The sequence below is a fragment of the Rousettus aegyptiacus genome, unplaced genomic scaffold (genome assembly GCF_014176215.1).
Source record: "Rousettus aegyptiacus isolate mRouAeg1 unplaced genomic scaffold, mRouAeg1.p scaffold_m13_p_3, whole genome shotgun sequence".
Lineage (NCBI taxonomy): Eukaryota > Metazoa > Chordata > Mammalia > Chiroptera > Pteropodidae > Rousettus > Rousettus aegyptiacus.
Genome location: NW_023416306.1, coordinates 131,328,124 through 131,354,505, shown reverse-complemented (window position 1 = coordinate 131,354,505; position 26,382 = coordinate 131,328,124). Strand labels below are relative to the sequence as shown.

Genomic DNA, 26,382 nt, shown 5'->3' with positions numbered 1-26,382 from the left:
GCCTTGGTCATAGCTGAGAGTGACAACAGTTAGTATTCAAGAGCTGGGGAAAGGCTGTGGTCTACTGTGATAGAGGCTGTGAGGTCATAGATAACCCTAAGCCACATCCAGGTGCCTCTGGAACATGGCCAGGCTCTCATCTCCCCAGCTCACCTTTCTCTGAACATGCCTTAGGCTTCCTGGCTCTGCCTTTGCTGAGCTGTGTCTGCTGATAGGGACACCCTCCCCACCACTGGAACCTGTGGAAGCTAGAGTCAGCCTTCTAAGTGTGGCTCAAAGGCTCTGTCCTTTGTCAAATGTTCCTAGATCACCCCATATAGAGCCTTTCCAGTACCCAGACCTTGTGGGTTCTGCCAGGTACTTGCCTTTCCCATCCCTCCACAGATGTGAAGATACCTTTACCTACCCCTACCTTGTCAGTTTATGTTACCTTCCAGGGTGCACGTTTAGACATAATCTCATCGCAGTGTCACAAAGAGGGTATTGGCCCCATTTTACAGATAAAGAAACTGAAGCTCAGAGGGGTCACAACTTGCCAGAAGTTATGGACAGTAGAGGTGGGAGAGCTCCCAAGAGCTCCACCCGACCCCAGTTGGCATGTCTTCTGAATAGAGTGAGTCCCTTGGGGTAGGGCCTGGCCCAGCCTGTGCCAGTACCGAGTAAATGTTTTTGAGATGAATGAGTCAGTGGATTAATTAAGCATGCAGTGCCTCTTGTTCTATGCAAATCTGAGAGACCTTGAAAGTTGTTTTTAGATTAAGCAGGGCACTGTTATGTCAAGTGCCTGCTGTTGGTGAACAGTGACTGTCAGAGAAGGCAAAGTGGGGAGTCATGGGTCTCCGTCAGTGCCCAGCTTCTGGGAGCATCTCAGATGGCCCTTGGCTCAAGGACCCAAAGCTCCCCTAGAGGGGGCGGGGCTGAATTAAAGCCCCAGAAACAATGGGACACAGCTGTCAGCCCAGCTTTAGCTCTGTGATCACTACAGTGTTGGTATGTGGGGTTTACTAAGCATTGAAGGGTTAGCCAGGGAACCTAACCCTCATTTATAAAAGAGCTTCCATGGGAAAAGAGGCCTCAAGGGAATGCAAGATACCCCATTCCATCTGAACTTGCAGTGACCTCTGCTTTACAAACACAATCTCATACCCCTTACAAGAACCCTAGGAGCAAGATTCTCTAGCTATACACAGAAAGAAAACTAAGGTTTGGAGAGGGCTGACCTGCCCTCTGTCAGGAGAGCGAGAAACCAGGATCCTGTTCTCCACATTCAACCACCAACTCATGTGGGAACTGGGACTTATCAGAGATGGTAAGAGCAAAGCCGTGGAGCTTAATTGGCTCTGTTTTAAACAAACATTAAACCCACTAAAAGCCTAAAATTTGCTTTCAACATTTTCAGTAGTGGGAGAAAAATTAAGTCCCTGCAAGGCCTCCCTCCAGAGCCCGGAACATGGTGGGTGAACTGTAAAATCATCCAGAGGAAGCTGGTCTCACAAGCTAGTTAGTGATGGGCCCTCCAATTCCACAGCAGGTGGCGTCCTGAGGGGCTGGCTCTCCTGACACACGGATGAGGGATTATGCCAGTCCTGGGCCCAGTGCTGTTACTGGATACCTTGTTTCCAGGCTAAGTACTGCCCCAACCAGGGGCCTGGGGGTAGCAACTGAGGCCTTCAGCTGTCCCTAGAGGGGTTGGGGTTCAGTGGGGTTCTGCTGATCTGCCTGGAGGAATTTCAGTGCTTCCTGGTCTTCACCTGGATATCATTTCTGCCCTGGTTGATGCCAGGGGTAGATTGGGTAGGGAGTGTCTAACTCTCATTTCATTCTCACAATAACTTGTGAGACCTCAACAGCCTAGCTCATCCCTTATTTCTCCGATCTTCTGCTTGCCTTTCCTCCTCCCTGCTCCAGCCACACCAACCTCGCTATTGCCCTAACATGACAGCCATGCTCCTAGTCTGGGGCCTTTGCACTGGCTGTTCCCTCTTCCCAGAGTATTTTCCTCCCAGATGCTGCTTAGTCCCCTCAACTCATGTCTTAAATGCCACCTTCTCAATGAGACTTAACACTGGTCAACCCCTTTGAAGTAGCTTCCCCGCTACCCAGTACTATCTTCTTATATAACAATTACAGCCAGTCATCAAATAGCGTTAGGATGCCATAGGAAATTAACTTTTGTTTATATCAATTAGCCTATGGCAAAGTTGGTTTCATTATATCTCCATTCTCTGTAGTTCCAAGAATCAATGTGGTTAAGACTTACTGTACTTGCTGTCTCTTCCCCTACTAGAATGTAAGCACCATGAGAATAGAACTTGTCTCTTTTCCCTTGCTATTCCCCCAACATTTGGGCAAGGAATTAAGGAACCAATGAGTAAGAATCAAGCTCCCCTTTCACAAAGAAAACACCTGGCCTCAGGCAGGTAAGAAGCTTTGGTCACAGCTGGTGATGGGTAGAGCCCAGAGTGTGAGCACCGCCCACCACTCATTAGTGCTCCCGGCCTTCCCCACTTACCCAAAGTTGCCCCCAGGTACCTGAGACCAGGAGGCTGCTGGGTGGCTCAGAGCCTTTACTTGGTGGCTAAAGGTGGGACATAAGGGGACGAAAGCCATGAAATTGTAGACAAGATGTGTGCTCACGTTCAGCAAATTCAGCAGGTAAAAATCTAACTGCATCAGCTTCTAATGGTTTCTTTATCAAAAGACCTAACCAGGACTACTGCTTTTACTTTGGGTTTTTGAACTTTTTCCTTTACGGGAATAAGAAATAATAACTATGCCATTTATGTGAGTCACACCAATACGCGAATTTTCTACAATTGCGTGTGCAAACTCCTAGGAATGCATCTGCCCGCGGAAAAGCGAGCGGGCTGGCGTGGGCGCGGAGCGAAGCCGCAGGTCGGGGATCCTCCACTCATCCCACCCGCAGCACCGAGGCCACTTTCCCAGGAAGCTTGTGCCTGCGCCGTTGGCAGGGCCTCCGAGGGCTGCTGGGGAACTGCAGGAGAGGACGTCCGCCGGGGCCACTCGGTCCCGTTCCCAGGGCGTCCTGCTCCTCTCGGCAGTCCCCCTGCGGCGTGCGTCCGCCTTGCGTTACACCCCCAACGGCGGCCCGTAGTAGGGGAGGATGGTGTAGGTGCCTCCCGCTGCCGCGGAAGGGAGGCGAGTAAAGGTGCTGGTGTTTAGTGAGAACCACCCGAGTGTTTTCCAGGCATCCAGTCATTTAATCTCGCACCCATCCTAATCATAAAGTCGTAATGTGAGGTAGGTAGTCGTATCCCCATTTTGCAGACGGGGAAACTGAGGCTCAGAAGACGGCGACAGGCTGAGTGGAGTGATGGAGCCGCCGGGGTTGTTAATGCCGCTCGCTCCTCCTTCCGCGGTCCCGCGGACTAGCGCAGGAGCCGCTTGCGGACGGCCAGACCAGGCGCGGGCGGGCCGCGCGGGGGCTGGTCTGGGATCATAGCTGCGCTGTGCTCGGCGCGCAGCGCCAGGCGCGGGCACGCGACACGCAGGCGGCGCAGGCCGGCCGCGCTCACGTTGCGGCAGAAGTCCACGTGCAGCGTCTGCAGCGCGCGCCCGTGCGCCGCCACGGCCGCCAGCGTGCGATTGGTGACGCGCGCGCAGTTCTCCAGGCACAGCACGCGCAGGCGCGGGCAGCAGCGCAGCAGGTGCGACAGGCAGTCGTCGGTTACGTGGCCGCATCCCGACAGCGTGACAGACGCCAGATTGGGGCACCTGTGGAGAGAACACGGTGACCGCGGGCCCGGGCTGAGGACGGCACGATTAGCACTCCCCTGGCCACGCCCGTGCGGGAGCTCAGTGGCTGGTCGTCAGCCGAACCGCCCTGGGGAACTCTCCGCAGTTTACAGAGGACGAACCGAGCCCAGCGAGTTCAAGGAACTTGCTGCCTGCAATGACGCGGCCAGGATCTGAACCAGGGCTACTGTCGCGTTTCTGCAGCCCTTGTCCACGCACCATACCTTAATCTGCGTGAGCTTTTTCTAGGATTCCCCAGTGGGGAGCCGAAGTCCTTCCTGCTGGCAGTGGGGGATGCTGGTTCCAGGAAAGACAACTGTAGTTTCATTGGTTCTCCCCGGACTTGTTCCCTTGGGTTGGGATGGGGGAAGTGGTTCGTGGTGAGAGCCCCGGTCTAGCCTCAAACTGAGGCCTGACGCTTCTTGACACAGGACAGGAAGGGAGGAAGGGTTTCCTATGGGTGGCTTCGAGACAGGTCCATTCCAACTTTTGAGGCAGGAAGATGGGGTGCATGCTTCTGAATATTGGCTCTGGGTTCTAAAGTCCTGGTTTCAGAGTTACTACACCGCCCCCACACACACACTGTGACGCCAGGCTAGGTCAAGAACCAGAAGTACCTAGCACCAGGCCAGAGGTGAGTACAGTCACAGAGGTAGCTTGTCCAGAAAGCCTGGAGGCCCATCTGCCCCAGCCAGCCTTATTACCAGAACCTAATGGAGAAAAAGATCTTAAGCAAAGTTAGTCTTGGCAGATCTACAGTGTGGCCTAATTTTCCTGGTGGGGCAGTAGGCAGGAAGGGAGAGAATAATGCCTCCCAGTGGGGTTGTTGTGAAGGTTAGGTGAGATTTGGGGTATGAATAGGCTGCATAGGGCCTTCTGTAGGCAATTGTAACCCTCTTCAGGGAGTAAACAGAATCAGGCCACTTCCATTCAAGAAGGACCTGTCTTGGGCACAGGCCTTAGCTCTCTGTAGCTAGAGGGAGCTGGAATATGGACAGAGGAATGTCCTTTTCTTTGGCTTTCCCCATCGCTCTCCTTCTTAGTCCCTCGACTGCACCTGCCTGAGCCAGCTTGGCCCCCTTGTGCCTAGAGAAGGAGATGAGGAACTAAAATAGACTGGGCACCACCACATTTCACACACTGAACCCACTCCATCTTCCCGGGTTCACATGCCTTCGTCTTCACATCAACTTCTGTACCCCCACTTTTATGAATGAAGAAACTGACCCAGAGAGCTCAAGTAATTTGTGATATACTTGCTGTCTGACCCAGGACAAATGTCTGAACCTTGTGGGGCCACCTCTTCATCTGTCAGTTGGGAGAACTTGTTAACCTCAGGGTAGTTATGAGGATTAGGTGTTTAAGCCCCGAGGGCATTGAGTGATCCTTTCCTCAAAACATTATATTATTCTTGATGGAGGAAGAAACCAGAGAGAGAGCTCCCTCTCTGCCCAGTCAGCCTTAGCTGTCCCTCACTATCGTTGCCCCCCAGCTGATTGCCAGAACCAGAATCAATACTTCCTTTACCTACTCTGTGTCTTAGCCTGTGACATAAGTGATTTATTCCATTTTACAGATGATGAAATTGAAAATTTAAATATTTGGGTTGAGGTCACGTGGTCAGACAGTAGCAGAACTGGGGGACTCAGCACAGAACCCTGACCACCAAGCCCTTTACACTTTTAGTGATGCCAAGGCCCTTTGCTGTGCCAGACTGGCCTGGGAGGCCCACACCACACCTTGCTGGTTTGGGGAATTAAATGTGGTTCTCTTACAGCAAAAATGGAATTTCTAGGCAAGCTTTTCCCCTCATGTGACCCTCCAGTCTTGATTTCTGGACTTTGTTAATGCCATCAAAATGGCCTGGTCTGCTTAAGGTCTAGTCCCAAGTCCATTTTCTGTTTTCTTTCTACTGCCTTAAAAAAGAGAAGATGGGGCCACAATACTACTTTAATTCCTGCTGTGCTGCTTGTAAACAGCGGCTATTATACTTGGGTAGCAGCAAGCTGGCGGAGGCTAGTTTGATAGTAGCACAGGGGCGCCTTTCCTCACAGGCAGGACCGACTGATAAAAGCTCAGGAAGAGCCTGGCTGAGGAAGTCTGTGTTCTGAGGAAATCTGTATGGGCTACTCTAGGAAGTAGGCTCTGACAGGTCAAATACAGGGTGTATTTGGGATATACTTATACCAAAGAGTTATTCTGAAATTCAAATTTAACTGTCTTGAATATTTGCTAAAATCTGGCAATCTTAGATTGTAGGCAAATTATACAAACTCTTAGAGCTTTGGTTTGCTCCTTTGAAAAATTAGGATAAAACACCCTCCCCAAGGGGAAGCATGAAGATTAACATTTCTAATGAGTGTCTGTCACCATGACTGTCACAACCCTCACCCCCTTAGTTTAGCATGCTTCTGCTAACCCAGCACACCCCAGGGATGAGCTGATTGCTGCATCTAGGAACCTTTTCCTGGGGTCTGACCTTGAAAATCCAAGCCCAGTTGTACCCATCCAGCACTTAATGGTTGCCAGGGAGGACAGCTGCCCGAAAGACAGTGACAGCTGAAGCCCAGTTAGTTCCTCTCTGCTGCAGAAGCAGCCCCAGGAACTATGAGGCTAAGAGGAGGACTGTCACTTGTTTCCTCCATGATCTTATCCATCTTCTGGGGACTCTGCTGTGGATGGGCCTCAAGGGTCTGCCTTTGGCCTAGTCTGAGGCTCCCTGAGGCAGAGCCATCTTGGTCTTGTAAGCTGCTCTTCCTCCCCGCCCCCCCAACCTCCCAAAGTTCTGGATATCAGCCACTGCTCAGGAGGCGACCTACCTGTCGCACACCTGGAGAAGGAAATCATTGACCAGGCTCTCATGCCGGCTGCAGATGCTCCTCTGGAAGGCGCTCTTGAGCCAGTCCTCGATGCTGCACACCTGCACACGGCTAGAGTGCCAGCAGATGGACAGGCTCCTGAGCACTGGGCTCAGGATGAAGTTGTCCTTCTTGAGTTCTGTGAGGGAGCGAAAATGCAACAGGGGCCAGAGTGCAGGGTCCTCAAACACATCTTGGAGCTGGGGGCAGGTCCTGGCGAGGTTCTTCCTGCTGTCCTTGTCCAGGAAGGAGAAGAGGTGCAGCAGGCACTCCCGGTTGAGCTGGGTGATATGCATGGTACACAGCGGCCACACTGAGTGTGGCTGGAGCCCAGGGACCTGACCTACCTCCTGCTGCTCCTCCCCAGCTCTGGGTTGGTGGACATATATGGTTGTGGAATGGGGTTTATTTTTGGCTAACAACTGGTGCTGAAGCTCTAAGTGGTGGGGGGAGCCAGGATCCAGACATACGTGCAAATCTGTGGCTCGGCTTATATTCAGAGGAATTGAAAATCCTGGCAGAAATGCAGCCTATTGAAGTTAAATGGTTTCCTTAAAAGGGATTTCTTTTCCTTTTAGCACAATGGTGCTCAGCAGTGAGCTTATTCGGTTTTACCCAAGGCATTTTCATTCTAGGTGGCTAGCCAGACCCCTCTGTCTGGGCTTGTAGGCTCTGCTTTCCGGGAGGGACCCTAATTGTAACTAGTATGTTTTTATTTTCTAGTATTAATACATGTCTTTTGCTCCACTCTTAGTAGGAAACCTGCTATAAGGAGCTAGCGGTGACCATTTTTTCAGAGCTATAAGCAGAAGCCATGAGTAATATACTACTTCTATTATTTTTACTCAGTAGTGATGGTTTTTCCAGGCTAGGCTGAACTACCCTCAAAATCCTGCTGCCCTCCACGAGGCAAAGGGATTTCTGGGCCTCCCAACTGGCTCTATTTTTACCCAGAGCTGTTTCATAAAAGATTTATCTGAAGTAGCTTATATTTCCAGGGTTGTGTGTGTGTGTGTCACGTTTTAAACTTTCTACTTGGCTTTACATTTTTCTAATTATGTGTCCTGCTGTTATTTAGCTTGTATTCCTCAAAACGTCAGGATGGATGAGGTAGCTCTTCATACAGAACTGCTTGAAACAATTTTAAAGTATTTTAGTTTAAACTAAAATACTTTAAGCCAGCCACACCCCATCCTCCTTATGAATGCTTTTAGTTCCATTTGGCAAACTGCCTGGAGGTTTTATCTATTAAGTTCTCCCTTCTTAAAAGTAACCTAGATTTCTCTATAGGTGGGCGCATTTTCTAATACTTCAATCTCAATCCTCTGTGAAGGCCTAGATTTGGTTTGTTTGGGGGATGCAGATGGTAAAGGCTTCATTCTGCCTTTGTAGCAGTGAGGGAGGAGCAGTGTTTCTTCTGCTAGACCAGGGAACACCATGTCAGGGATTACCTTGGTTCGTCTGGAAGGAATGGGAATACTTTTTCTAAGTTGTGTGGAGTAAGACCTATGAAGCGACTATGCTGGACCCTCTTCTGGAAATAAGGCTTGGTCAGGCCTGGTGCAGCTTTGCCTTTAAAAAGCTGAATGCAGCTAAGGAAAGAAAGCAGCCATTCTAGCCAGCTCCCTTGCTCTGAGAAGGCAGTATCAGCAGTCCTGTGTGCCTTGGTTACCCAGCCACTGCCACGGTGAAGGTGAAGGTGAAGCAGAAGGGATGTTTTCTTAAACAAACAACAAAACAGCTAAATGGAGCAAGTATTTCTCAAGGAAAGAGTAAACTAGCTAATATTTTCAGCTAATCATTTTAATTGTTCAAAATGACAGCCGACAGCCAATGCCCCTTTAGCTTCTAGTTGTAATTCTCAAGGAACGCAGCAGCACACCTGTGTTCAATAGAAAGCCTAATTATCTCCACTTTCCCTCGCAAACCCTTTCCAGCCCAGTACTTTTCAGAGGCCAATCCATGGAACAGGCAATTCATTCAGCTTTTTAAAAAGGTAGAACAGTCTAAGTGTGCTGGCCATCAGAAGTCAATTTTGGTTCTTCGTGGCTTCCCAGCCGCATGCCCATAGCCCTGCTGGAGCAGAACCCCGGTGGGGTGAACGGTTAGAGCCTGGACCCTCTGCTGCTCTTCTGGGTGGGCACTAGGAAGCGCCCCAGAATGCGGCAGGGAGGGTTCTGGCTCAGGTCGGGGCGATGACAACAGAGCTTCCCTTTTTGCCTGTGTGGAGCTTGGCTACTGGGCTGCAGCAACAGCAGCTGCACAGCCTCTGGCCAGCACAGCTGCCCAAAGGAAACGTGCTATGCGGGACCTGGAGGCAAAACCATTTGGGCTGCAAGCACCTCTGTCTTCGGTTTTAGAAAACTGATTGATAGAAACAGGCAAGTAACAGGAAAACGATGGGCTCAGACATAGGATGATTGTTTTTTGTGTTTGCACGTGACATGGGGGCAGAGAGGTAGTGTATAGGAGCCTACTGTAAAAAATATTTTTTGACTGCATTTGTTTTATTTTTAAAGATGACCAATATCCTTTGCTCAGATTCCAAAACCTGGTTCCTCGGGGTAGTCTAGTGCTGAAGGAGGCAAGCGGACCTCATTTTTATAAGATCAGCAGTCACAAGGGGCGACAGGATGGCTTCACTGAGCCCAGGTGAGCTCCCTCAGGCACCTGACTATAGGCACTACGGGGTCTCTTCCCGTCACCACCCTGCCTACAAGTCACTTCATCTGAGCCTCTGTACACCAACAGCCCCGGACAGTGAAGGTGCTGTAAGAACCAGCTTCCTGTTGACTTCCAGAGCTTGAGCAAGTACATCATCATTTACTTGGCTCCACTGAAAGGTATTTAGAAATAATAGTCCAAAGGAAAGAGACCAGACCTTTAATGATACTTTCCATAAAACAGTTCGGGTTGGTGAAGCAGAAAAGGGATGTGATTACAACTTAAATGAAATCAATCACTTGCATAATCCTCTCAGCATCATACAAACTAGGTTTTAATGGCAAATGATTACATCACAGCACAACCAATGCTTGCGGAGGGCAGTTTGGATTCCATTACACTCAGACCTGAGGGGGAAGGTACTGCATCCAGTGAGGCGATGCAAAGACCTTGGACTACGCCACGACACCACCACATGCCCGCCTCTTCCTGTGCGGTGAGTGTTCCCATGGCTGCACTTGGGCACCTGGGGCCCACGCCTGGCTGCAGGAACACACTTTGCTCATGAGCTTTGCCAGGGCCCAAGTGAAGAGGCCACATCAGCAACAGAGGGGACATGAAAGAGTTTAGGGGACAGTGGAGGTTGAGGTGGGGTAAGTATATCTTACTAGACTTATGTACACAAACCAATGGAGAGGTTTGGCTTTAAGAAATAAATATGTCCCCAACCCCAGAAACCAAGCTGCTGAGTAGGTTCCACAGGTGAGATACACATTTAACACCAACCAGGGCCAGTATACTTTACGGGTTTAATTCTATTACATTTGTCATCACTAGACACTGAGTAGAATACAGTGGATAAGCAAAGGTTTCTCCACCATGGAGAGAGATTTGTGTTGCCACAAACTGTTTCTATCACCCCCTGTGTGGGAGGACTTCTGAGAAAGTTTTCTTGTCCAAGGAGCCATGTGACCTGGCATGAGGCCCTGCCTTAGCATCAGTTCTCTGAGAAGCCACGTACATGCCTGAGACAGCATGGCACAAGAGAAAAAGCCCTGAAGAGCACAAAAAGATCAGCTTTTAAAATAGGTGTGATAAGGCTACACAGTTAAATTTTTAAAATACAAATAGGCACATTTACATCACTGGTGTTCAAGTGCATAATTCAAATGGATGCAGTCATTTTTCCAAAGAGCCTTCGTGATACCATTCAAACATTTCTGCTTAAAATCAAGCAATAAAAATACAAAAATTCAAAGAGACGTGTTCATCTCTTAAGTCAACAGTGTTGCCCGAGGACCACTTTCCTCAACAAGGTAATCCAGTCCACTGCTAAATTCCACCTGATATAAAAAGACAGCTTTTCACCACCATCAACACTGCCCAAAGCTTTATTGTTGAAGTCATACCAGCTGCGCATTCAGCAACACTAACGAGCTAAGTGCAAATGTTAGAAGTTATAGCTGTGTACCTTCTAAAGCAAAAGAGCCTGGATTCATAGGAGATACTTAGCAAAATCAAAGGAGATGCACATTTCAAGTTCAATTAGACGTGGTGTTAATGTACTGACATATTAGATCAAATGATGTGAAACTCATTTTTGTAGATCAAAAAGTCAACTATCACAATTTCCATATGGTTCAACCTAATCTAATTTAGCACTGTAAATCATTTTAAATACATGTTCACCTCTTAATTATCTTCTAGACTCTTTAAGTGGTAAGACCTAACATGATGGCAAAGTTTTTTCCTGGAGTGAAAATTTAGACCAGCCCTGTCCAAGGAAACACCACGCACGCATCTGGAAACGGCCTAGTGGGGAGCGGTTCCGTGCCGCGGAGCTGCTGAGAACGTGAAATAGGGCTGGCGTGACTGAAAAACTGAAAGGTAATTAAATTTGTGGCTTGTGACCCCCTGTACTGGACAGGACAAGGTTAAACGTAATTGCAATTTGCTCCTGGTCATGTTAAAGTGTTTAGCAGATGGGTTCTGCTCTGAGAAAATGTGGGATTTATGCAGCTAATATTAAAATGGAAAATGAAGCTACATCTGCTCCTGCAACTTCAAATATCTGGCCTAGGAGGGCAGCCACCAGAATTTCTTTTACATTCACACAGTTAAAATCTTTACTTTTTTTTTTTTTTTTTTTTTACTAGAAGAAACAAGATCACCAAAAAGTCTGGTTGGCTGGCTTAACATGAAATACTTTCTGTCCAATAACTTGTAGAAAATTGAGAAGGGAGAAAAATGATTAGGACAAGAGATGAACATGAAAACTGTGTGTGGTCCATGCCTACATGCCTATTTTGGAGTTCCTTCTCTAAGTAATTTGTGAATAATGCCACCGCCACCCATAATCAACGGACTGGCTTGAAGCACGCGCAGAAATCATAATCACCTTCGTTAAATGGGATTCTGAGTCCAGATTTCAATTTGAGTTAAATCTAAATAGTTCTTGTATCTATTTTTCTTAAAAACAATTTTAAAACAAAGACTACTAAACTCAACAGGAACTCTACTTATTCAAAATGAGAATGTTTTTAACTTGCTCTACTATCAGGATAGGCCATAATTTTTAAAACCTTAAGAGTAATAAAGATTCTCATTTCCTTCTGTAGAAGCAGACACCACAGTGTTACATGAAGGGTAGACGATGGTCAGAATCAACTCTGGAGGTTGGCATTTTGACCCCAGATGGCAAAGCAGGAAGAAGGAGTGAAGCAGACATGCAGTTATCCCCAGTGCTACAACTAATGGGGGAATTAGGTGCTGATTCAAAAAAGCAAACAAAAGCTATGGCTGCATCTCACTGGGCAACACCTATGCCATGTAGCTGGGTCACAGGATTTGTTTTAACACTAAATGTATTTGGTCTTATTTAGACTTTTCTCACTTCTATTAAAACACACATAAAAATACCCCCAAACCAAAAAACCAACAGAGTAATTCTTGAATTTTCAGTACAGGTACCACTGAACCACCAAATTTATTTAGTGCTGATAAACAGCAGCCCTGAAAGATACCAGGAGCATCAATTACCTAGTCTACTTAATGATGCACTCTGTTATCTTTTACACGCAAAAAGAATGATTACTGAGCAGTCACTGAAATCTCGTGGGCCACAAATTACATGCACACATGATTCTTGATTTAGAGTCAACCTGATCTCCAGTACAGCAGGCAGTTATGTCGTTCTTCATGATCGGGAACGGAGCTTGCTTTCAGCATGTGAGAGAAACCAAAGCATTGATGCAAATGTGCCTCAAAGTGAGAACTGAAAATATTAATATAAAAAAGTCAAATAGAACTAAGTTCTTGGAACTACATATAAAAACTGAATTATTACAACTAAAGCAGCAAATCAAAATATCTGCTGAGGTTTTCTGGTAGAACTAAAAAAAAAAAAGTTGGTGCCCATGTTCAGTAAGTCACTCACTACCAACGACAAAATAAAACTAAACCCAAAATAGGAAATTGAAAAGTGCATAATGAAATTAAATCTTGGATCAAGTATTTATGGAAAACTGGAAATGTTTGTCCGGTTCAGTTGACGAATGATGATTTAGAGGAGGTATTAAAGTTTATCTGATCCAGCTTTGGCCTGGCGTTCCACATAAAAAAGGATGTAGGCCTTTGCCTTCACGACGGTGTCTTCATCAGTCAATGTTACAGTACTGTCATTGAAATGGAACCAGCGACCTTCATGAGTTGCATATGCTGTGTAATGTCCAGAACCAACCCTGTAAGGAAAAGTCAAAATATCAAAGACAACAACTATAGAAATCACAGACGGAACTGTGCAACCATGAAACTCACAGATACATACATTTTAATAAGTACTATCATCAAAGAATAAATCCTAGAGACTTGCTGAAGATGGCTGCTTGAGCTCACATGTTGATTTTCCTCAAAACCCACCAAAATGACAAGGAATATATTAACACTAGAAAACAGGGAAAAATGCCACTGACTGACCAAAATTGAGGATTTTCTAGAATATGTAAAAGAGTGTTCACATGTATTGGATTAACAGAGAAACCCAATAGCTAAGGAACTCTCAACATAATAAGCATTGGTCAAGGTCTGTGGAAACATGTGAAACTGAGAACCAGATTCCTCATTAGTCTTGGGGAAAAAAACGAGCTTAAAAAGTAGTCTGCCTCCAGAGAAGCACTTTCCCCCTACTCTGGCCATCAGGGCTTTTCTCTGTCAGCCTGACCCACACATTCTCACTGGAGCCCCAGAGCCAGCCCTCTCAGGCAGAGCAGCCTTTGGGTACAAGAGACCTTCACAATTGCTAGAAAAAATGCTTACCATTTACCAAAAATTATCAATCTCATCCTTCATTTATTACGATCCCGAATAAACAACCAAAAGTCATCAAAAAGATACGTCCCAGGAAAAACAGTAAAGCAATTAACTACTGAGGAATTTAATGCAAAAATACAAAAAGAACTTTAAAAATTCTAATTAGTACCAATGGTTTCAAGGAGATACTCCAACCAGAAAACAAGTATAGGCTGTTATGAAAAGTTATCAGAAAAATGTGATGGCCACGATCTAAAAATTTCAAGGAGAAGCTAATCTTCAATTTGGATATAAATGAAACCCTAACTGGTGATTTGGAAAAACAGGGCACGGCAGTTCTCTGAAACAGAGATGGAAAACATGAAAGAATAGTTAAAATGTGTGAAAGACCTAAATTCACTGTACATTTAGCAGGGGTTCGAGAGAGAAAATAGAGAATAGGTGGAACAAATAAACATTTCCATGAGCTGAAGATACCAGACTAAGCTTGTCCCTATCAACTATCAAACAGGAATATATCTGACGTAATTTTTTAACAGGATCCTACAACCTTCCAAAGAGAAAAAACAGGCTGCCTATAAAGAAGAGAATGAGAGTCAGACTTGTAGTAGACTCATCATTTATAATTCTATGAATGAATGGTGAAGCTACTGGAGCAATGTCTACAAAGTTCTGGGGAAAAGGATTTTCAACATGGATAATGTTTTGCCCAAAATAGTAGTCTATAAGTTTGAAGGTAAAATTGTCATTCTCAAATAGACCAGAAATCAGATGGTATATGCCACTAATACAAAATTTTAGGGGAAAAAATCAAATATTACTCAACAAAATAAAAAATCTTCAGAGGATATAATGTTAAGTTATAAATAATCTTCCCTTTTCTCCCTTTTAAATATCAATCAGCAAAAGAAATAACTAAATACTCAGGATTTTATGAACAATAAGATTGAGTTCTAAATGTTGGGTTGGAATGAATTATGCTCCATTTTGCCTTATGTACCTTCCCTTCATGATTCACAACATTCTCTCAGGAATGTTATTTCACACCGAAACTTAAAGAAAGTGCTAACTCATTACTTGAATGTATCTGAATCCATTTTTTTAGGGAGTTTGGGAAGAATTATCAAGAGTGATGCAACACTGCAGGTCTTCCCTGCTTTTCCCAACCATGCCGAGGCCCCCGCATACTCACCCAGAGCCGTGGTGCACCACCACAGCGGCGAGGTCATACAGGCAACTCTCCGGGCCGCTGTTCTCGGGCTGCAGAACAAGGGAGAAGGCATCCCAGGCCTGAGTTAGGGGCAATGGTCAATGGCTTCAGTACCTCCTGCCTCGATGACCTCTACCCTCTGTCTGTGAAGATGTAATTTTACCGAAGAGCCATCTTTTCACTAGGCTAACCAAGGTAATTACCTTACCTCTAGTAAGTAGCATTTCATGTCTAGGCCTCTCAGTGGAAATTCTACAAATATATCAACTTTGTTTCTTAAATATGCTGTCCAATGAAATCTTTTCAAATGTAAGCATAGCACCTGGATGAGAGATAAGGACAAAGACTGTAAATAAAACACCTAATTTACCTTTCAATCAAAATTACTTGGTACAAATGTCTCTCAAATAATATTTTTGATGGCCTATCAGTTTTCCTTTTGATCCTTGATATTGCCTTCTTCGACACATACATTATAATACTTATTATAATTTATAATAAGAAATATATATTTGGTCTTAGTTCCCTTTTCTGAGACTACGACTCCTAAAACCCTTAGAATTTCCTAAGCAATGAGAGTGATAAACATGACTTATGTTAATGAGGTGACTGGCAGACCTCACCTTAGGATGAGGGCTGGTTGCCAAGAGAACAGACCAAGTGATTAGAGGGCTGGAACTTTCAGTCCCACCCCCCCAATCTCCAGGGGGCGTGGAGAAGGAATAGAAGCCGAATGGTCACCAGCGGCCAATAATGTAAACACTTACACTTATGTAATAAAGCCTCCATAAAAAACTCAAAAAAACTGGGTTTGGAGAAGTTCCAGGTTGGGACACCAGGTGCCACCATGCCTGGACCCAAACTCCACAAGAACAGAAGGTCCTGTGTTTGGAACATGGCTCTGTATATCTTCATCTGGTTGTTGACTCATATTCTTAAATATGCTTGATAATAAATCAGTAATCTAGTAAGTAAACAGGTTTCTTCTGTTCTGTGAGCTGCTTTGATCAATTAATGGAACCCAAGGGGTGGGGCACATGGGCCGAGGAACCTCTGATTTACAGACAATCAGAAGTACAAGTAACCACCTGGACTTGTAACTGGCATCTGAAGTCCAAAGGGAAGGGGGTCATGGCAACTTCCAGTGTAGGTCAGGAGCATAAAGTAACAACCTGGGCTTGTGACTGGCATCTGAAGTGGAAAAAGATCTTGTGGGAATAATTTAGCCTTTAGCATGTGGAATCTGATGTTATCTCAGGATAGTGTCAGAACTGAGCTGAATGGTAGGACACCCAGCTGGTGAAGGAGAATCGCTTGGTGGTGGTGTGGGAGCTGCTCTCCCCCTCCACACGCTGGAAATGGTTATCAGGACATGCTGAAGTATGCATTCTCAAAGGGTCTATTTAGCTTTTACTGAAAACCCTAGAGACCAATATAGAATAGATCACATAAAGTTATAAAAATAATTTGTTTTCTCATCAGTCATAAGCACTTCCCCCTCAAAACTACATTATAATTCGAAACTCAACACTTACCTTGGGTAGTTTTTGAATCCAGAACTTTTTAGTAGACTTTTGTTTCTTTTTACATTTGTGGCACATATATAATTCTGTCTCATCGAGTTCTTCTAAGTCAGTAAAACTGCGAAGACAATCTAAAACCAAAATGATTTTGAGAGCATTAAAACAGCAAGTCTTTAATAGAGGTAGAGTATTGTGGAAAAACAGACTGGGAACTTCAAAGCTGAACAACTCAGGCTCAAATCTCCACTTAATTAGCTATATGTGACCTTGGAAAAGTCAGCCAAAAAAAAAAAAGACCGAATTATTAATAATAATAATAATAATAATAACTGCTGTAAGGAAGAACTGCTGTAAGGACGAAAAATATATATAACATGCCTGGCATCATGTCTGACATCTTGTAGCACTATTATTTTTTTAGATGGTATTACTGTTGTTGCAACTGCTATTATTAATGAAAGAATTAGTCTGAATAACTGACAAAAATGGTTCCCCAATGAAATGAGGTTGAAACAGCAATTTTCTCTCAATATCTTATATTACAGAGAACAAGGCCCAAAATTCATTTTAAAAAAGGCAAATTTAAATCAAACATTTTCACAGTCATAACTTATTAAAAAATAAACAGCTTATAGAAGGCTGCATTATCGGCCGCCTACTACACCCTCCAATGGCCCCTTCATTCCAGACTCTACTCTCAATCCCCTGGATAAACCAGAGCTACATAATTTTCTTTTAAACACTTAATTGTGTAAACTGGGCCTTGGTAAACTGTGGCTCCAAGCCAAATCCAGCCACCTGGCTTTGTAAATAAAATTGTCCTGGAACACAGCCATGCCCAGTCATTTATATATCATTACCTGTTGCTGCTTTTAAGCTGCAACAGCAGAGTGGAGTCATTGGGACATAGGCCTTCATTTTATATGCTGTGAAGCCTAAAATATTTACTTATCTGGCTGGCTCTTTATAGAAAAACTTTGCTGACTCCTGGTGCAATCAGTAATATATTCAGAAGTCTATGAAATGTATGTATCATTCTGTAGAGAATTATTATTCTTTTTAAGGAAAAACATGAATGCTATGTACCTGCTCACCATGCAGGTAGAGGAATGGATTCTCTCCTGTACCTGGATTCTCTCCATGTGAACGGCATCCCTTAGAGTCATGCAGTGGGCAGCCTGTGTGGCTATATGCGGGAGCCGTGTTGCGAGTTTCCTGTGTGCCTCTTCCCAATCACGAACGCCCTCTCCCCCTAGAAGTAGCTAGTATCCTGACTTTTGTGTTAATCATTTCTTTGCTTACCTTTATAGATCATATATATGCACCTTTAAACATATACTGTTTACTCTGAAAAGCTGGATAGCAAGCACAAATCTAGCTATATAAAGAAAACCAACACTGTCTCTGCACTCAATTTCCAGGTCATAGTCAGCCTTGGCTTCCATGACAGAGTAGAAGGGCCCCATCAGGGGAGGTTAGCGGGACAAGGTCTAGCAGAGCTCGGGTGTGGGCTGGTTACTACACAGGCCAGTATGTGGCCAGGGGGTATAATTGACATATAACATTAGTTTCGAGTGTACGACAAAATGATTTGATAACTGTATTATGTTGAAAATGATTACCGCAGTAAGTCTAATTAATATCCATCACCATATGTATCTAGAAAATCTTTTTTCTTGCGATGAGTCCTCTTAGCAGCTTTCAAATATGCATTACATATTATTAACTATAGTCACCATGCTGTATATTACATCTCTACGACTTTATTTTATAGCTGCACATGTGTACCTTTTGAGCCCTTTCACCTTTTTCACCCACCTGACCCTGCCTCTGGCAACCATTAATCTGTTCTGTTTCTATGAACTTGGGTTTGTTTTTTTTAAATAGGTCCCACAAATAAGTGATATCATATGGTATTTGGCTTTCTGTCTTATTTCTCTTAGCATAATGCCCTCAAGGTCCACGTTGTCACAAATGGCAAGGTTTCCTTTTTCTGGCTGAGTAATATTCCGTTGTTGTTGTTGTGTGTATCATATTTTCTTTATGCATTTATCTGTTGATGGACATTGAGGTTGTTTCCATATCTTGGCTCTTATAAACAATGCTGCAATGAACATGAGGGTGTATTTATCTTTTCAAATTACTGTTTTCATTTTCTCCCAACAATAATACAGTAGAATTGCCAAATCATATGGTGATTCTATTTTTAATTTTTTGAGAATCCTCCATACTGTTTTCCACAGTGGCTACACCAATTAACATTCCTACCAGCAGTGCCCAAGGGTTCCCTTTTCTCCACATCCTCTCCAACGCTTGTTTTCTCGTCTTTTTAATGATAGCCATTCTAACAGGTATGAGGTGGTATCTCACTGTGGTTTTGATTTGGATTTCCCCTGATGATTAGTGATGTCAATGCCTTGTATTATGCCCATGAGTCATCTCATGTCTTCTTTGGAAAAATGTCTTTTTTAATGGGATTATGTGTTGTTGTTGTTGTTGTTGTTTTTGCTATTGAGCTGTATAAGTTCATTACATATTTTAGAATTATCCCACTATCAGGTATAAGATTTGCAAATATTTCTCCCATTCAGGTAGGTTGCCTTTTCATTCTGGTGATTTCTTTTGCTATGTAGAAGCTTTTCAGTTTGATGCAGTCTCACTTGTTTACCACCTATGTTTTCTTTCAGGCGTTTTATGGTTTCAGGTCTTACATTCAAGTTTTTAGTCCATTTTGAGTCAATTTTGGTGTAGAGTATAAGATAGCAGTCCAGTTTCATTCTTTTGCATGTGGCTGTCCAGTTTTCTCATGACCTTTTATTGAAGAGGCTGTCCTTTCCCCACGGTATGTTCCTGGCTCCTTTGTCATAAATTAATTAACCATACATTCATGGGTTTATTTCTGGGCTATTCTGTTCCACTGACTATGTGTCTGTTTTTATGCCAATATCATATGACTTTGATTACTATAGTTTTGTAGTATAGTTGAAATCAGGGAGCACAATGCCTCCAGCTTTGACCTTTCTTGATTGCTTAGTCTAGTCAGTCTTTTGTGATTCCATATAAATTTTAGGACTGCTCTATTTCTATGAAAAAATGCCACTGGAATTTTGATAGGGATTACACTGAATTTATAAACTGCTTTGGGTACTATGGACATTTTAACAATATTCTTCCAAACCATGAGCATAAAGCATACCTGTCCATTTGTGTCTTCAATTTCTTTCATCAAAACCATAGTTTTTAATGTGCAGGTCTTTCACCTTGTTGGTTAAATTTATTCCCAGGTATTTTATTCTTTTTGATGAAGTGGTAAATGAGATTGTTTTCATAATTTTCTTTCTGATAGGTTATTAGTGTATAGAAATGCAACAATATTTGTATATTGATTTTGTATTCTGCAACTTTACTGAATTCACTTAGTTTTAACAGGTTTTTGGTGGAGTCTTTAGGGTTTTCTATATATAATATCATGTCATCTGCTAATAGTAAGTTTTACCTGTACCTTTCCAATTTGGAGGCCTTTTATTTCTTTTTCTTGCCTAACTGCTCAGTCTAGGACTTCCAATACTATGTTTAATAAAAGTGGTGAGAGTGGGCACTTGTCTTGTTCCTGAACTCAGAGGAAAGGCTTTCACCTTTTCACTGTTGAGTATGTTTGACACAGGCTTGTCATATATGACCTTTATTATGTTGAGGTACCTTCCCTCTATACCAAATTTGGTGAGTTTTTTAAATCATAAATCGATACTGAATTTTGTCAAATGGTTTTTCTGCATCTGATTTTTATCATATGATTTTTATCTTATGATTTTTATCCTTCATTCTGTTAATGTGGTGTATGTATCACACTGATTGGATTTGTGGATGCTGAACCAGCCTTGCATCCCTGAAATAAATCCCACTTGATCATGGTGTATGATCCTTTTAATGTATTATTGAATTCAGTTTGCTAATATTTTGTTGAGGATGTTTGCATATAGATTCATCAGGGATACTGGCCTATAATTTCCTTTTCTTATGGTGTCCTTGTCCTTGGTTTAGTATCAGGGTAATGACAGTCTTGTAAAGTGTTTCCTCCTATTTTTTGGAAGAGTTTGAAAAATATTGGTATTAATTCTTCTTCAACATTTGGTAAACTCACCAGTGAAGCCATCTGGTCCTGACTTTAGTTTGTTGGGATGTTTTTGATTATTGATTCAATCTCCTTACTATTAATCTATTTCTTCATGATTCAGTCTCAGTGGGTTTTATGTTTCTAGGAATTTATTCATTTCTTCTAGGTTGTCCACTTTGTTGTCATATAATTGTTTATAGTTATGAGCCTTTGTATTTCTGTGGTATGAGCTGTAATGTCTCCTCTTTCATTTCTGATTCTCAGTCCTATTTTTTTCTTGGTGAGTCTAGCTAAAGGTTAGTCAATTTTATTTAGTTTTCTTAAGAACAAGCTCTCAGCTCTTAAGTGTCACTGGTCTTTTCTACTATCCTTTTAGTCTCTATTTCATTTTTTTGACGGCGGGGGGAGGAGGGGAGGCCTCTGATCTTTGTTACTTCCTTCCTTCTACTTTGTTCTTCTTCTTCTAGTTCCTGAAGGTGTAAAGTTCAGTAGTTTGAGATTTTTCTTCTTGTTTGAGGTAGGCATCTATCGCTATAAACTTCCTTCTTAGAACTGCTTTTGCTGCATCCCACAAGTTTTGACATGTTGTACTTACATTTTCATTGTCTCAAGGTATTTTTTATTTCTCTTTTTTGACTTCTTCTTTGACTCACTAGTTGTTCAATAGCATGTTGTTTAATCTCCACATATTTCTGTATTTCCAGTTACCTTCTTGTAATTGAGTCCTAGTTTCATACCATTGTGGTTGGAAAATATATGATTTCAATCTTCTTAAATTTATTAAGGCTTGTTTTGTGGCCTAACATATGATCTATCCTAGAGAATGCTGCATGTGCTCTTGAGAAGAATATTTTGTTGCTTTTGGATAGTATGTTCTGTATATGTCTATTAAGTCCATCTGGTCTAATGAGTTGTTTAAGGCTGACATTGCCTTATGGATATTCTGTCTGGATGATCTATCCATTGATGTAAGTGGGGTATTAAAGTTCCATACTACTATTACATTGCTCTCTTTCTCCTTTTAGATCTGTTAATATTTGCTTTATATATTTAGATGCTCCTATACTGGGTATACATTTACTAATGTTATATCTTCTTATTGGATTGACTCCTTTATCATTATGTAATACCCTTCTCTGTCTCTTATTACAATCTTTGTTTTCAAGTCTACTTTGTCTGATATAAGTATAGCCACCCCAGATTCCTTTTGGTTTACATATGCCTGGAATAACGTCTTTTCAATCCCTTCACTTTCAGTCTCTTGGTGTTCTTACATCTGAGGTGAGTCTCTTGTAGGTAGCATACAAGTGGGTCTTGTTTTTTAATGTGTTCAGATGCTCTATGTCTTGTTGATTGGAGAATTTAGTTCATCTGCTTTTAATTATTAATAAGTATGTACTTATTACCATTTTATTAAGTGTTTTCTGGCTGTTTTGTAGCTCCTCTCTGTGCCTTTCCTCTTCCCTTGCTCTCTTCCTTTGTGGTTTGTTGACTTTCTTTAGTGGTATGCTTAGGTTCCTTTCTCATTATCTTTCTATCTAATAGGTTTTTGCTTTGTGGTTACCATGAGGCTTACATATAGCTTTTTATAACAGTCTATTTTAAATTTATAACAAGTTTGAACACACTCTAAACTTCTACATTTTTACTCTTCATTCATATTTTATGTTTGAGGCTACATTTTACATCTTTTTTATCTTGTGTATCTCGGCTAATTACTATAGTTATAGCAATTTTTACTATTTTTGACTTTTAACCTCATATGAATTTAATGTGATTAATCTACTAACTTTACTGTATATTTACCTTTACCTATTAATTTATACTTTCTTGTTACTAATCAGCAATTGTTCTTTGAAGCTTATAGAAATCTCTTTAACATTTCTTATAAGGCTGATTTAGTGGTAATAAACTCCTTTAGCTTTTGTTTGTCTGGAAGAATATCTCTCTTTCAATTCGGTATTATATCTTTGCTGGGGAAACTATTCTTAGTTGGAAGTTTTTTTCTTCCTGCACTTTGAATATATCATGCCACTCTCTTCTAACCTGCAAATTTTCTGCTGAAAAAATCTGATAGTCCTACGGGGGTTCCCTTGTACATAACAAGTTGTTTTTCTCTTGCTGCTTTTAAAAGTCTTTCCTTGTCTTTAACTTGACATTTTAACTATAAGGTATCAGTGTGTGTCCCTTTGGGTTTGTCTTATTTGGAACTCTCTAGGATTCCTGGATATGGATGTCTGTTTCCTTCCTCAGGTTAAGGAAGTTTTCTGTCATTATTTCTTCAAATAAATTTTCTTCCCCTTTCTCTCACGCTTCTCCTTCTGGGACCACTATAATGCGAATGCTAGTCTGCTTGATGTTGTCCCATAGTTCCAAAGGCCAGGGGTGCCCAACCCCTAGGACTGGTCTGTGGCCCATCAGAAACCAGGCCACACAGCAGGAGGTGAGTGGTGGGCAAGTGAGTGAAGCTTCATCTGTATTTGCATCCACTCCCCAGTGCCAGCAACACTGCCTCAGCTCCACCTCAGATCATCAGTCATTAGATTCTCATAAGAACTCTGGTCCATGGTGCCAAAAAGGTTGGGGACTGCTGCCTTAAGCTATCCTCCTTTTTCTTCATTGGGGATATTGGCCTGTAATTTTTATCACATCGTTCTTTTTACTGCTCTGATTAGGTGAGTTCCAGAGTCCTCTGAGTTCACTGACCGTTTCTCTTGATTCATCTATCTGCTGTTTTCAGTTATTATATTCTTCAACTATGACTTCTATTTGGTTTTTTATCTCTTTGTTGAAGTTCTCACTGTGCTCATCCATTTCTATCCTGAGATTGAACTCTTTATTGGGTAAATTACTTATCTTCATTTCATTAAGGTTTTTCCTGATGTTTTATCTTGTTTTTTTCATTTAGAATATATTTCTCTGTTTCTTTATTTTGTTTGACTCTATGTGTTAGTTTCTAAGCATTAGATGAAACAAGCTCCTCTGCCAGTCTTGAAGGAGTGCCTCCTGTAAGAGATGAACTTTAGCATGCAACCCTGCCCTAGCTCTCAGCTGTCTCTCAGAACAACCTGTGATTGTCCAAGCATCCTATTTTATTTTGAATAGTTCCCAGAAGTTGAGAATGTACTAAGACTTGTCAGTGTCCCAAAGAGGAGAGTCTTCATCAGCCACTAGATTCAGGCTGATTGCAAACCAGACCCTCAGGCAGCAACTTTTAAAGTATGCAGATATATATATAGTCCCGTGAGACTGCGTCTGGCCACCAGAACCAGGTGATCTGGAGGTGTCCCCTGGAGTTGAAAAAAAAACTAGGGCTCCATATGAGTATATCAGGTCCTTTCTGGGAGATACTGGCAAGCTGTAGCAGGACAGAAGAGGAGCACAAAGATGGTGTACCCCAGCTGGCATTCCGAGAGCAGCTCTGTAGGCCCCTAGATATATGCCAAACCTGAAGCCTGCCCCCAAGAACAAGCTCCAGGACAAGCAAATAGGTTTCTTCAAAGGAAAGACTGGGGATGTGTTTCAGTCTGATATCTATCTATTCAGTACTGTGGGGTGCTAACCTGTCAAGAACTCTCTCTCCAGTTGTTATGGTCCTATGGGACCTGGGAATGCAAGGTTCCTTGGCCACCAGAGCCGGGAGACCAAGGGGAATCCCCAGACCAGCAGCCACAAAATCCGTGGCACCAGACAAGTGTATGAGCTCCCCTTCTGAGATGCTGTTGCTGTGGAGCACAGCAAGGGAGAGCAGGAAGACACCGCCCACCCTCTGAAGTCTTTGGAAAGGATTACATTGGGCCTTTACATGTGTGTTTAATTAGAGGCCTGCACTTCAGGCTGCAGCTATGAAGATAAGCTAATAAGTCTCTTTCATAGAAAAACTGAGCTCCTAGATCTGTTCCCTCTTGCTGTATCCTGAAGGTGGTGGCTGTTTAAGAACTTTCTCTATTGGTTACAAGTCCTGTGGGACCTGCAAGGGTAAGCCCCACTGGCCACCAGAGCCAGGTGACATAGAATTGTCCCCTGGCAGCACCCACAAAAACTAGAGCGCCAGATGCATGTAAAAACTCCCCTCTGAGATATACTGGCACTCTAGAGTGTGGCACATGGAGAGCATGAAGATGGCACCTGCAAGCTTCCATCCCCAGAGAATATCCCATCAGGCCCCTGCCCCCAATGTGACTTCTTTAGGATTAGCAAATGAGCTTCTTTCACATAAAGTCTGGATGCTTTTTAATCAGCAGCTTCTGGCCTGGCCCTAGGGTGAGTGGGTCTACATACAAGCCCTTTAAGAGCCATTTCTCCATTCACTACGCCCTCATAAACTAGAGCTAATTTCTCACATGCAGGTCTTAAAAAGCTGCGGTATCCGATGTGGGGTTCAAATCTTTCACTCTTCAGGGAGAAGCGCTGGGTTTTAGTTTGCTCCTGATTGTGGGTCACACGTCAGGGGATGGAAGAGACTGTCTCAGTCTCTCTTACTCGCTTTGCTGTGGTTTCCTGCTAACTTCTCCGATGTGCAAGAGTTGCTCAGCTAGTTTTTAGGGTTTTTCTTTTCTTTTTTCTTTTTTAAGAGGAAATCATTCCATATGTACCTATAGAGTCAGTGTGTCCATGGGAAGAGGTAGGCTCAGGACCATCCCACGTTACTATCTTGAACTGGAATCCCTCCCATGTATTTTAAAATAAGCCTTTGCTCCCTGATCCCAATACCTGAAATATTCATCTCACCCCTTACTCCTCTCAACTCAGTGTACTTCTCACTTTTTTTGAGGCTTTCCCAACCTCCTGTGGACACTGACCCCTCTCTCTCCAACTTTGTCCTAGTAGATCTCATAAACGTAATGTTGCCAACTTGCTATTTCATGTCAAGGATGGTTCCTAGAAAAGGGTGTAATGTTTTGACCTTATATGTCCTGAAGCAAGTCTCCTCAAACAATAACCCAAATTTATAGTGATGCTAACCTCAGAGGCCTCCTAAGTTCCATATTTCTAGTTATAAAGAGCACTGACTACACCACAGACTGGCGAGTACTGAGAATCCCTTTAGACTGATTATTATTAGGGTGTTTGTAAGCTCTGAAACTGAAATCATGGGAGCTTTCACCACCAATTACTTGTTGCATCATGTGGAAAGATGTGGCCTTAAGCCACAGTGGGGATAGGAATTAGATACAGGAAAAAAAAAACAACAAACAAAAAACAGAATTTTCCCTGCATAAAAATCAGCATGTAAAAACTCAATAAATGAGGAAAAGAAGGCAACTTCTTCAACATGATAAAAACCATATAAGAAAATCCCAAAGTAAACATCATACTCAGTGGTCAAAGACTGAAAAAGCTTTTCTCCCCAACAGCAGGAACAAGACAAGAATGCCCCTTTCACTTCTATTCAGCACAGTACTGAGTGAGCAAGAAAAAGAGATAAAAGGCATCCAAATTGAAAATGAAAAATTAAAATTATCTCTGTTCACAGATGACATGAACTTACATGGAGAAAACCCTAAAGATAAAAAAAGAAACTGCTTGTACTAATAAATGAATTTGGCACAGTTGTAGGATATAAAATCAACACACAAAAATCATTATTTCCATAAACAATCCAAAAAAGGAAATTAAGACAATTCCACTTAATAAGAGTAAAATTCTTATTAATACATTTAACCAAAACAACTGTATTGAAAACTATAAATACATCGCTGAAAAATTTATAAAGACAAATGGAACAACATCTCATTTCAGGGCCTGGGAGACTTAGTATTAATTTGACAATACTACCTATAGCAATCCACAGATCCAATGCAATCTCTATCAAAATCCCAGTGGCATTTTTTTTGTAGAAACAGAAAAGTCCATTCTAAAATTCCTATGTAATCTCAAAGAATCACAAATAGCCAAAAGAATCCTAAACAAAAAATAAAGTCACAGGACACAACACTTCTAATTTCA

The 26,382-nt window shown here is 42.8% G+C and overlaps 2 protein-coding genes across 4 annotated transcripts in view; both read right to left on the bottom strand.

Annotated features, from left to right (window-relative positions):
• Positions 1 to 1,235: 1,235 nt before the first annotated feature.
• Positions 1,236 to 7,143, bottom strand: FBXL22 (F-box and leucine rich repeat protein 22). Its single transcript, XM_016141107.2, has 2 exons — positions 6,576 to 7,143; positions 1,236 to 3,735 (listed from the first exon to the last, which is right to left on the bottom strand). Exons 1-2 carry the CDS (start codon positions 6,908 to 6,910, stop codon positions 3,390 to 3,392), a joined length of 681 nt encoding a protein of 226 aa, XP_015996593.1. The 5' UTR covers positions 6,911 to 7,143; the 3' UTR covers positions 1,236 to 3,389.
• Positions 7,144 to 9,481: 2,338 nt separating this feature from the next.
• Positions 9,482 to 26,382, bottom strand: part of USP3 (ubiquitin specific peptidase 3) — a 77,494-nt gene continuing 60,593 nt past the window's right edge. For all 3 annotated transcript variants that reach the window (XM_016141104.2, XM_016141106.2, XM_016141105.2), the window contains 4 exons: positions 16,332 to 16,450; positions 15,005 to 15,118; positions 14,779 to 14,846; positions 9,482 to 13,018 (listed from right to left, as the gene is read on the bottom strand). In XM_016141104.2, coding sequence (XP_015996590.1) covers positions 12,853 to 13,018; positions 14,779 to 14,846; positions 15,005 to 15,118; positions 16,332 to 16,450 — 467 coding nt within the window. In that variant the 3' untranslated portion in view covers positions 9,482 to 12,852. The remainder of the gene's footprint in view (positions 13,019 to 14,778; positions 14,847 to 15,004; positions 15,119 to 16,331; positions 16,451 to 26,382) is intronic.